The 13,291-nt window shown below is 31.1% G+C and overlaps 1 protein-coding gene across 1 annotated transcript in view; it reads right to left on the minus strand.

The window, feature by feature from the left end:
• The window catches only part of LOC129219309 (chloride channel protein 2-like), a 141,187-nt gene extending 134,794 nt beyond the window's left edge, over positions 1–6,393 (minus strand). The window contains 2 exon segments of the mRNA XM_054853658.1: positions 6,225–6,302; positions 6,304–6,393. Coding sequence (XP_054709633.1) covers positions 6,225–6,302; positions 6,304–6,393 — 168 coding nt within the window.
• Between the last annotated feature and the right edge of the window lie 6,898 nt (positions 6,394–13,291).

Consider the following 13,291-nt stretch of genomic DNA (forward strand, 5'->3'; position numbering starts at 1 on the left):
TAGAAAAAAATCCTTAGGGATTCTTATGACACGAAAACACAAAAAAAAAAAAAAAAAAAAACGATCATCGAGAAAAATCAAGTTAAAGTTTTCTTTTTGCATAAGAACACATTGCGAGCATGATCTAAAACCACTCATAACTTTTTCAATATTTGAACTAAAGCAATGAAACTTTTCCCCTGGGTTTGGACTAGTGTTTAGTTTCGAAATAATCAAGAATTTTTTTTATCGTTTGGTCAGTTTTGAGGTACTGTAACCCCTTAAGCATAATTTGTAGGCGAATCTGTCTAGAATGGTGGTTTCTTTCATGTACATGCTGAGACTAAAAAACCTGCTGCGGGAAGGAAAAAAAAATCTTTCTAGCATTAATTTTTCTTTTTATATCCTAAATCTATTCTGCCTATATGTCTTTTACCATCTGTATAATTACATCAAGTCAAAACCAGGGCTACCGGGGCTTGGATTTTTTATGGAGGCCTTCCGTACTTGAGATGTTGCTCGAAACTCGTGGGTTTATTCATGAAATTATTAAATATTATATCAAAAAAAAAAAAAAAAAAAATCACTAAGACATACTCTTTTGACAAAGCTATCTAGAATGCACCTGCATAAAATTGTTAAAAAGATTGCGTAAGTTAAAAAAACGTTTAAAAAAAACTTCACTCCAGCCTTGGCTGTAATTTTTCTTAGTTGTACAACTTTCCAACCTATCTTGTACTACCTGTATAATTGTATAAAGTCAAGACATCAACAAAACGTTTCTTTTTTTTTCATTATTATTTTATTTATTTATTATTATTTTTTTTTAAAAATGCACATTGGTTTTGCAGTAGACGATTTAAAAAATTCTTCTGAAGAAATAATTATTGAGAGATCAATTTTAGTATTTATTATACCACTTTTACACTTTATCATTGAAAGATTTATAACTGTCCAGCTTCAATAGAAGCAATTACAAAAATTTAAATAAGAATTCTTATTTACATGATTTTAGGTTTTCTTCCTCGCTCTTGAGAATTTCATGAGCTCAATTTCGGTTTTTGCGAAGAATCTCAATGGTTTGACATTTAAAAAACTTTTTTTTTTCTTTGCAGCAGCAGCAGATTGGTAGTAGAAAATTGTCACCATTCTTTAAAAAATAATTATTGAAAGATCAATTTTAGAATATTATAATATTTTAAGATTGCAAATTGACGATCAACTACAATAGTAGCAACTACGAAAAAATGCATAAATTTTCAGAATTATTAGTTGCATGATCATATGTTTCCTTGGCTAGATGTTGGAAATTGTATGAGCCCAATCTTGTAATTTATACACGCTACTATGGTTTGGCGCAACCGACCCGCAAATATTAAAATATGATCCCCCCCCCCCCTTTTTTTAGAACTCTATTTTTGCATCGGCAATAGTTGAACTGATTAAAAAGACAAAGGCTAAAACAAGTAGAATGTAAGGAAGTGCGTTTTAATAGAATAAAAACAGAAAGTTAAGAATTCAGAAGTTTTTCACGAAATGTGTGGCAAAATATGAATAACTGCTAAGTAAAGAAAATAAAATAAACGCGTTGAAATAGAGATAATAAACAAAACTAAAACGAGTGACGCAAAACACGTTACATAAATAAACATTTAAAAGAAATAGGGATACAAAGATTTCAGGACTGTAACACAGTATTAGCAATGGAAAAAAATGTACTTTACAGCACAATAATAAGTTGTAAAATGTTAATAAATAATGCAACATATTTTTACTTAGTACCTTTGAATAAAGAACTTCCACCGTTAGTTTACACAAATGGCATTCATTGCTTAAGTCATATTTGTATCACAATAGGCGCTTGGCATTAAAGGTAAGTTTATTAGTCATAAAATCCAGCAACATTTATCGAGAAAGGAATAACTAACTAGACATGCTTTAAAGTACAGCTGGGCTTCTTGACAATTACGCTTACAAATTTTCAGACATAATTGATCTAAACATATTTTACATCATCGAAATACCTTTCAAAACCAATGGTGATCCGCACATCGTTTGCGCCACATTTTCAAAATATTAAAATATTTTATACACGAATTTTACTTCTTAAAGTGAAAAAAAAAGAGGTTTTTCAACTAAGTTTTCACTCTGCAAAAAACAGACGATTTTGCATAATCGAAAATAAAACTCGCGCTCTTTTATTACCCAAGTCTACTATTCAATTCAATACCCCCCCCCCCCCCCAAAAAAAAAAAAAAAAAATATTGCAGTTTTTACGCATGGACCAACTCGGGCAAAATCAAGGTGACAGCGAAGTGGAGAGATGCCATGACGATGGATAAAATTGAAATTAAAGAAATAAAAATACATATTACCAATAAATGGTACATATCAGTTTGACACATCAAAGTAAGATGTCACAGGTAAGATAGTAGTTTATTTTCATTTATTAATGTGCTTTTAATTAGTGTCTTTTGCGATACAGACAATACAGGGTGTCCGAAAAGTCCTTGGCACATTTAAAAAATTCATAGAAAACCAACAAATTGTCGTATGAATTTGCGGTTTGCACCATAATACTTCACAGGTTCAAGAGTTTTTATAACATCGAAAATAAAAATGAAAAGGGGAAATGGATTGAGCATTTTGTAATTTTTGTTACTAATGTCACGCGAAAACAAAATTTCAAGTTTTGTCATAAAATAAACTATTATTAATTTCCTATCAAATAATGGTTTTAAAATTTTGGTTGAAATTATTGATTTCACATTTTAAAAAAAGGCTTTTTTTAAAAATGTTTTAACTTAACTCAACGTTGATCAAGTTGATACACAAATAAACAAAAGAATTTCCTTCCTTTTATTTTTTTTTTTTTTTTTGGTAATTTTCAAGCATTTCTTGAAAAAGGAAAAACACTTTAAAATTTTATAGATAAATTATTACACGTATCAACTTGAGTTAAACAATGCCATTACGTTAACTCGAATATGGAAGAAAGAGTTTCTCCCACGTACGTAGGTCAACTCAGCCAAGTCTGTTACTTCCTTATATCTGTACCTCAGAGCCAGACTAACGTGAGTCCAAAAATTGCTGTTTATAGGTGCATTGTATGTAAAATTCTATTCCGCATCGAGCCATATGAACGTAATCCTAAAAAAAAAAAAGAAATTCTTTGTAATAATTTGCCAGTGTTAAAAGAGCGCGAGTCCATTCCTTTGTATGCACCAGGCGACCGTTTTTCCGCTCTCCTGTAAAGTAGCGAACTTGTGACTTACGTTTGTCTGGCTCTGAGGTACAGATATAAGACTCTTACTTCTGGCACATACGCAAACGATAATTTTAAGTCCCTGTATCAACTTAACTACATATTATCTGGACCCGGCCTCCCCTATACTGCACAAGAAAAATTGTCAAATAGAATACCTCTGTATTTAAAGCGCAGAAGATACAAAAACCTGCAATTCATGCATTAAGGAGTAAAGGTTCTTAGCGCAATATCAATATCTTCCCTTCTCAAGCGCAACTCAATGAGACCCAGTTATAGATTATTTCATACTGTCTGAAGAATATCAACATAATCTCTGAATTTCAATCAATGTAATCAAAACTTTAAGTTATATAACCTTAAATCGACTTGAGTAACAGAGTTTATATCATGGATTTTCCACAAGCAAAAAATTAGTGATGAAAGTAATCAAGAGAGAGTTTCAACTTCAGTTTGTATTCAGTTCTTGTTAACTATATATCAGGGTTGGGTTTTGGACAGTCCGAAACTGGTTTAGGACAGGTGGTTTTTACCGTCCAAAACTGTCTAAAACTGTCCGAAATTGTCCAAAAGTATGCTGAAGCTAATCGGGTGTAATCTAATCAATTCGTACTTACGGCAATATTCGTAATGCACAAATAAAAATATTAATAAGTTTTAATCAGAATTTGGTAATATTTTTCTCTGAAATGTTCATTTAAAAAATATTTTACTCAAGAAAAATTGCCAATATCCCCATTACAAAAAAAACTTATTTATGTAACAGGTGGGAGTGTTATGAAAAGAAATTCACATCACTACCAAGACAACTAATTTCAGTTCTTTTTATAACTCATAGGAATGTTATTAATTATAATATTTAGGTGCAAAAAAAAAGCTTAATTTTTAAAATGGTTTCTGCATATTCTTATATAAATCATATATTAAAGAACAGTAAATTGATGGTTTAATATATGCACTTATATTTTTTAACTTGTGCAATTTCTTCTTTTAATTCATATTTTTAACGTAATACATTCTGTAACTACAATAAACAAAAATTATAGTAGCTTGACAATTTTTAGAAACAAATTATTTTCATTTTCCTAAAGTAGTTTAGTGGTAGTTTAGTTTTAGATCCATCTCACCATAGTCAAGAGAAGAAAATCTTCACTAAGTTATAAGTTGAAAAAGACTCAAACATATATTTTTTCTTTCAGTTCAAAAATTGTCATTTCTTGCATTTTAGTCAATTATTCACTATATTTTGAACACTTTAATTTGCACACATGCATAAATGTCGAAAATTTTGGTTATTATTATGGAAAAAAAAACCTTGCGCAAGAATTGAAATTTTTAATGAAGTATTCAACTTTTTAACTAGATAAGAATCAGCAGTATAAATAAGTCATATATATTTATACTTAAAGGTTCACATTGAATAAATATCCAATATAAAACATAACTTTGACTCATTTTAATCTGTTTTTTAAATTTTCTCACAAAATAGTTTCTCTAAAAACATAGTTTTGGACACTTTCGGACAGTTTTGGACACAAGGGTTTTGGACAGGACGGTAAAAACCACGGTAATTACTATGGTTTTTAAACCATAGGACAAAACTTCCCGTTTGAAAATCCATTCTTAACTGTATTTTTGAAATGAACCTACACAACATTCCATGCTATGAGACTGGCTACAAACAGAAGCACTTGATTTGAAAATAACACATTAAGCTGCCAAGAGCTCACAATCAACTAAAATAGAAAACGGTCTCTAGCTATTTAACAATAATAATAGGGGTGCCTCCTCAAATGTTACGGAAAACTCCAGAACGAGATCTCTCCCAAAAAAATGAGATCAAAAACTCGCGAACAATCACCCCCCCCCCTCCTTAAAAACGCCAGTGGTGCAGTCTGCGCGACGGACACCCCCTCCCTTAGTGAGGCCCCCGATAATACAGCGAATGTATTAGCGCTAGGAATTGATCTCACTAAAAAGAAGGATTCAATGAGATGATTTTAGATAGCAGGCAAACAGGCAAATTAAAAAGAGAAGCTTTAAACTAATTGTCATTGAAGAAAATGAGGTCGCAAAAGACAATACCACAAATAGGGCTACATTCATCAAAAAATGAACTAGTACAAGGATAAAATGGGGAAGAGTAAAGATGGGATATAAATGCTAGGGATGTGAGAGGGTATACTTCAGCCATAATAAAACTCAACCTTTTGAAGAGTAAAATTCTCAACAACAAAAGTAAACATTTATGAATTAATATTAGCACTCTAACTAAAATGATCTAGAAGAATTGTAAGAACAAGAACACAGAGGAGATGTGCAAAAAACAGGCAAAAGGGTGGATGTGTTCCAGTCATAATAAAGCTTAACAGAAAAAAAAAATTATAAAATTTTTAGCAAAAAAAAAGTAAAAAGGCAAAAATTAAAAATAGCACACCAAAATTAAATATGAAATTATTGCAAGGATCAAATAAACAAGAACACAGAGGGAGTGTGAAAGATACGGGAAGAGGTGGGTGTGTACTTCCGACAGAATGAAATTGAACTGAAATTTTTTTTAAAAAAAATTATAAAATCCTCAGCAGCAAAATTGAAAGTGCAAGAATTAAAAATAGCACCTTGCAATAAAATTTGAATAAGTGCGGGGATGAAAGGAGCAAGAATACAAATGGGATACGAAAGACACGGGAAGGAGTAGATGTATTTCAACCATAATAAAATTTAACTGAAATTTAAAATAATATATATGTCTCAACAACAAAAGTGAATATGTAATAAATAAAATTAGCACACTGCAATTACATTAAGATAAACAAATGCTGACAGTAAAGTCAAGATTTTGTTTTTGATTTAAAAAGCATTTTTCCAATTACAAGTTTTATGTTTAAATTTTTCACATGAACAAATCTATTTTTAACTCCAAAACAAATCAACTTGAAAAATTGCAAATTTTAACAATGCAAAAAATGTTCTAACTTACGCTATCTTCCAAAAACACATTTTTCTGCATTATTCCACTTTAAAAGCAGACAACAATGACTAATTTTTGCAGTAATAATAACTATCCAGTTCGAAGTGTTCGTAAGAGCACGGTCTACCGAATCCAGCCGAGTTCCATTGTCTAACTTTAACAGCTTTAAACTGAGCATGAGTTACCTTCACCTTTGAAGCAACGTAGTAAGCAAGCAACTGTCGAAAACTTTTTTCATTGCTCAAGGAGAGAATGTGTACCCAACACAAAGCCCGGTGCCAGAAAATGCCGAGCTAAAGTCGGAGTCCACTAATTATTCGGGTGCTCCGCTGACAATAGAACGGGTGACGACCACATACAAGCCCCGAGGAAGGTTCTTACACTTCTCACGTTCATGTAAATAGTCAGTCGAAAATAAAGTCGATTATTGCTCATTATCGAATATTGGCATGTTCAATAAGGTCAGATGGCAAAAATTTTTAGGATCTAAGACCACGGTTGATAATGAAGTAAATTAAAAGCAAGAATAAATAAATAAGGCATAAGCAAAAGCAGTCAGGTTTTGCAAAACTATGCTTTTGCATTCGAATCATAACTCGGAAGCGCGCCTTAAAACTTCGCTAAACAATGTTTAGTTCAGAATAAGTTCAGCAGTTTATCCCTGGAGTTGAAATTGACATCGATCCAAAAATGATAAAAATATCCTCTCTGTTTCTAACATCTAACAACGGGTCGGAAGATTTGGAGCGCAGTGCATAAGAAGATTTTACCGTTCCTTGTTTTCAGTTAAGCGTTACAAATTAAAAAATAATTTCACTAAATCTAAAGTTTAAATGTTTAGAATAAGTTGCTCAAGTGTCACGATGACTAGAGCTCCAGAGGTAGGGCTGCCCCGCCTTCTGTCGCCCTCTATGAAAATCAGAAGAAATAAATCATTTCAATATTAATTCTATAATAGACTTTCAAAGAATGACAACTATGGAAGCAGCACGGGAAACACCGGCAAGGCTCCCTCAGCTAAAAACGGTAAGAAATAACTTCAGAGAAATTTTTTTGTACAACGATGAAAGTATAACTTGCATATTAAATGTTCGAAAATTACTTCGGCATTGCATGATTATAAATAATTGCATAAACATATGACACCCAAATTTAAAACAACGCAGCAGTTTGGTTATTGCACATAATTATTGTGGTGTCATATTTATTCTACCTTATACAGTTTACACAATAAATCAAATTGTTCTTAGCAATAGTAAATTTAAGGTTTCAAAAGGTTATGCAACTATGTAATTATTCATAATTTTCACTTCAAGTAAATTTCCTGTTGTATATTTTGAACCAATTTTTTACTCTTGTTTCCTTTATTTTTACTTCTGATTCGGTTTTGAAAAAAATAACCTAAATTTACACTTCAAGTTAATTTCCCGCTGTAAATTTTGAACCAATTTTTGCTTCCTTTATTTTTACTTCTAATTCAGTTTGGGGAAAAAATAGCCAAAATTTAAGCATTTTATTTATTTATTTTACTGCACTATGGAAACCAGAGTTCAAATATTTTTCGTCTTAGCAGAAAGATAACCTATAATGATCCAAAAATTAAAAGGCTCCAAACTCCAAACTATTTTAAGTTTTGATACGTATGATGTATCATATTGAAGAAGGTCTCCGTGAAAGTAGGAGCAAACGTAAGTTTTCAAGACTAGTTAGTCCTTTTACAACTTACAAGCAAAACTATTTTATGAGAAAGCAAATATCATATTTTGTTTCACATAGACATGAGAATATCGGGGAATAATTTCTGATAAAATATGAAACGAATTTATTCTGAAAAATCCTGATTTAGTAGTTCTTTGTGGAAAACCTGAAATTCCAAAGTTGTCATGGTCTCTCTTAAATTGTTTGTGAAGCAAAAATATTTGGCATGGAGACTTTTTAAGGGTAATGGAGTACTTTTAGAGCGAAAAAAAATGGATTTTATTCTCGATGCCCCTAATGCATGTTACCGTGAAAGTCCGAAATCTAATAAAGGCCGACATTAGCCGGTGAATATCAACATTCACATACTGAAGGCATCAGCGAAAGAATATTTCTCGTGACTGATGACTGGTGAAAGTCGACACTTTCACGAGTGATACGGTCTTTCACAATTACATATATACTAAATATTAATACCAATCGCATATTAATTCTGTTTTTTTTTTGGTCGTTGCAAGCATTTGGTTAACGATATAATTAGTTCACAGCTACTCAAATAAAAGTGCTATTGATTTTATTAAAATAAATTAGAAACTTGTTTTTTTAGTCCTTTTATACTTTTTAAAAAGGGCGCAAAGGAAGTAGAAAGTGAGAACATGCCTACAAACAAATCCTGAAATAACAATCTTAATTCATTACTAAGACTGTTTTGGCAGAATAATTTGATTTAATTGCTTTGTAGGAAGTTCTAACTGACTGCAGCATATCTGCCATCAATCAAGTCATTATGACTGTCACATATTTTATCTCACAAATAAAAGGAGCAGTCATCACAACATTCCATTTGGATGAGGCCAGTTTCGAGCTCTGATAAGACCGTATATGGATTGACTACTATTTCCATTTGGATATTATATAGGAAATAATAAGCTTGTTCAGGAATGTATTTTTCACCTGAAGTTTTCTTGAAAATGTAATGAAAATCATATAATAATTGCAAATTACAGTGCAAATTCGAGATAAGGAACATTATGTCTTTAAAGCTTAACTGAACTTTTACGGCTCTTTAAACGATCTTAAAAGTCATTTACAATTTGCGTAACTATTTTCAATAACATAACTAATTTCCAATCAGTACACTGGCAAATATTTACATTAGCGATATTATTATATTTTTGTATGATATAAAGTAATACTTAGACTAGTTTTTAACACGTCTATCTAAAAACACAATAAATGTAGAACTATGACCTTAAGATCTGTTCGTGCGGCCTCTTCGCATAAACGCAGATTTATGCGGTACTTCAGCGCAAAAAACAAATTCCCCATCCCTACTCTATACCAGCCTTACTCAAAAATGGGGCACTCGTACATTGGTGCACTTGTGAAAGTTCTAAGAGAACGCAGCGAGTCTAATGAGTGACAACTAGTACCTCACAGGCGCTTAAATGACAAATAATTCGTCGATCAAAATCTAAATTTCTTCCAAATTATGCGTTATAGCGGTCACGACTGCACGTGAAAAGGTGTTTATTTTCAGCACTTGGATGGCTGCTTACTCATGGTAGCATCTATTTTACTTTGCTCTATTTATTTATTTTTTTTAAACGTTATTTAGTAGAAGAGTTTGCTTTGTGTGCGTTTTGTCGTTCATTTCTATTGTATTAGTATTGTTGCTATTGTTATTTATTTATTCATTTTATTATATTAATTTATCAAATTATTCGCCCTACAATTAAAGAGGGGAAGTTTCTACAAGTAGGGATGGACCACCTAGCAGAGTTGGGCAAATTTTTATTGTATGGGCAATTAAAGATTAACAATTGATTAATCGATAAACGTAACCACAACAACTAACAATTAATCAGTTGTAATTGCGAAAAGTTACAATTAACAATTGATTATTTGTTAATTGTAGTTTACTACAGTTAACAATTATTTCATTGTTAATTGCAGTTTGCTACAGTTAACAATTAATTAATTGTTAATTGCAGTTTACTACAATTAACAATTGTCACTTGTTTTGTGAATTTTAATTAAAACTAACTTTTAAAAAAAATTCTGGTTTTGTATAATATACTGTGTTGTATGATATACTGACAGGTCTAATTGGAACGTGGACGCTGGATGGATACCAATTACTATCGAACTATTTAAATGCACATGTTAGCAACAAATAAAAGATCAATGCACAACAATAAATTTATTAAGAGCAATAAATTACTTACTGCAACATATGACTTTTCTCAAAAAATCTTATGGCTCCAGCAAAATTTCTTCAAAAAAGGTATATTTCAATTAAAAATTGAAAAATATATTTTTCCGTACAAACATTTACGTGTGGAAAAAGCTTGCCAACACGACACTAGTTCACGTGGCGAGCGAGCAATCAGCACTGAACGAAAATACGAAATCGAATAATACTTTGGGCTTTGTACAATGCGCTGAACCTATTGATACGTAAAGTTAATTGTTAGTTTTAATCGTTTCATAAAACAATTAAAAAAATAAGTTGCAATTATTTTAATTGTAAGAAACGATTAACGTACATTAATCCAATTAAATTAATTGCAAAGTGCAATTAATAGTTAAATTGTAATTTATTTAATTGCAATTTATTTAACTGCAATTAATTTAATTGCAATTACTTTTTCAATCAATTAACAAGGTAATTGAAAAAATTATTGATTAATGCCCAACACTGCCCCACCTAGTATAGTGCCTACGAATCTTTAAGGAAAACTTGAGGCGTAACATTTTGAGAGCCTTTGTAACTAAACAAAGGTAATTTTTTCATTATTTAAAATATGACACACATTCAGATGCCGCAGGTCATGATAACTAACGAAATTTAGATGGAAACAAATGACCAAGGGTCACTTGAAATTTGAATTAACTCATATTAACCATCTCTTTTTTTAATTTTTTTAATTTGACTATTCAGCACAAAGCCTCAGTTCGCGATAAATAACGGAAAACAGATGATATTTCTTCAGTTAAATACAAATGTAAGGTGTTGCGCTCCAAATAACTATGAAGTATATATTTCATAAAAAATTAATTAGCAAAACTAATTAGAATAACTATAATCGATTTAAAATGTAACGGTTCTTCTTTAGCTAATTCATAACTTAAAAGTTTTTACTGAGCCAAAAAGTAATAATTGAACAGTTTCCGGAAATCTTCAAAATTTAATTGTATTCTGTTAATGTAGACTCCATGTTATTCATAAAGTCCATGCAATGAAACAAGGATCTAGCACACTTGAGCATTTTTATGGTGTTCTGTGCAACAAGTGAAGTGATACGTTTCTTAAAATGGAATAGTCTTTAGCAAATTCAATGAAAAGGCTTCAAATAAGGTTTTACAAAAAAAAAATAAATAAATAAATAAATAAATAAAAATAAAATAAAAAGAAGAATAAGAAAAACAAAAAACAATACACAACATCTAGCATCCAGCCCCTGGTATTAATTTGAATTTTGATGTCTTAAATTCAATTTTTTTTTAATTTTTTTTTTCCCGCAATCACATTGCAATAGGACATTGTGTAAAGTTGAGAGAGTAAGATATAAATGAAGTTGATTCCGCTGGGCATGGGCGTCACCGTTCAGGAGGAGGTTCAGCTCGCGGAGGCCGGTGGACAGGACAGTGCTATTCGTGGAAACCCAGAACAAGAAGAGTCTGCATTTTAACATTGAAAAATAAAATCAAAGGAACATCAACTCCGGTCAAGTGAGAGCAATAAGTAACTCGTGACCCACTGCATTTTAACATAGAAAAATAAAATCAAAGGAACATCAACTCTGGTCAAGTGAGAGCAATAATTAACTCGTGACCCAGAACAAGAAGAGTCTGCATTTTAACACAGAAAACTAAAATCAAAGGAACATCAACTCCGGTCAAGTGAGAGCAATAAGTAACTCGTGACCCACTGCATTTTAACATAGAAAAATAAAATCAAAGGAACATCAACTCTGGTCAAGTGAGAGCAATAATTAACTCGTGACCCAGAACAAGAAGAGTCTGCATTTTAACACAGAAAACTAAAATCAAAGGAACATCAACTCCGGTCAAGTGAGAGCAATAAGTAACTCGTGACCCACTGCATTTTAACATAGAAAAATAAAATCAAAGGAACATCAACTCTGGTCAAGTGAGAGCAATAATTAACTCGTGACCCAGAACAAGAAGAGTCTGCATTTTAACACAGAAAACTAAAATCAAAGGAACATCAACTCCGGTCAAGTGAGAGCAATAAGTAACTCGTGACCCACTGCATTTTAACATAAAAAAATAAAATCAAAGGAACATCAACTCCGGTCAAGTGAGAACAATAAGTAACTCGTGATTACCCCACCCCCCAGAAAAGAAAAAAAAAAAAAAAGAAAAACAGACAGACAGAAAAGAAAAGAAAAAGAGAAAAGTTGTAGTTTCAATTTTGATCGCAAAGATCGATGCCAGACAGCAAATCGAAATTTGCAATGTATGAGATACAAAACAGGCTTCTGAAATAAATTGCATGAAGAAAAACAGATGTTGCTAGAGGAAAATATTTCCGGTCTCGTAAGACGAGAAAAACTTTTAAGACTGAAAAAAAAAAAAAAGAACTGAATGTTTGCTTGGAAAAGACACTCTAATTGAGAAAATTGTTATCTCCCAACAATGAAACATAACACGGATGTACTAAACACGCTCATACCAAGACAAATAAGTTTCTTGCGATTTAAAACGCGCAGCAACTTTTTTAAAAATACATAAAATAAACTAAGTGAACACGAAAGTGGAATAATTTTACACCGTCTTCACATTTTTTAGTCGACTTATTTTATTTTATAACATAATTTAATTTTGTAATTTAAAATTATGAGAGAGGAGAAAAATAATACATATATGTATTATATTCAATTCAAAGAATAAAACAATAAGTGAAACACTAGGTTTGCGAATAGAGAGCTTACGAATAGATACACACGATATGCATTGTAATAAACATGTTTCAGCAGGGTGGTTACGTAATATGAGAATGATCAAAGAATACAAAGGCAAATGATGAATAAGTGGCATTGAAAATCGTAATATTAAATAGTACAAAAATATTTTTGAAGAAAAATACGTGTAAATAAATTTAAAATAAAACATAATTTATTTTAAACTAAAATAAAGAAATAAATAATCAAATACATTTTTTTCATCACTTAAAAAAACATACCGCAATAAAAATTCAATAACCATCGAAAATTCTTATCAAAAACTAAATAACATTGGATCGTTCAAATTTAATGAATAATTAATGTAATACCTATATTAACATAATGTTTCAAAAATGCAATATTTAACGAAAAAAAATAAACACTTTTTATTAGCAGATAAAATGC

Source organism: Uloborus diversus, chromosome 3, assembly GCF_026930045.1.
Source record: "Uloborus diversus isolate 005 chromosome 3, Udiv.v.3.1, whole genome shotgun sequence".
Classification (NCBI taxonomy): domain Eukaryota; kingdom Metazoa; phylum Arthropoda; class Arachnida; order Araneae; family Uloboridae; genus Uloborus; species Uloborus diversus.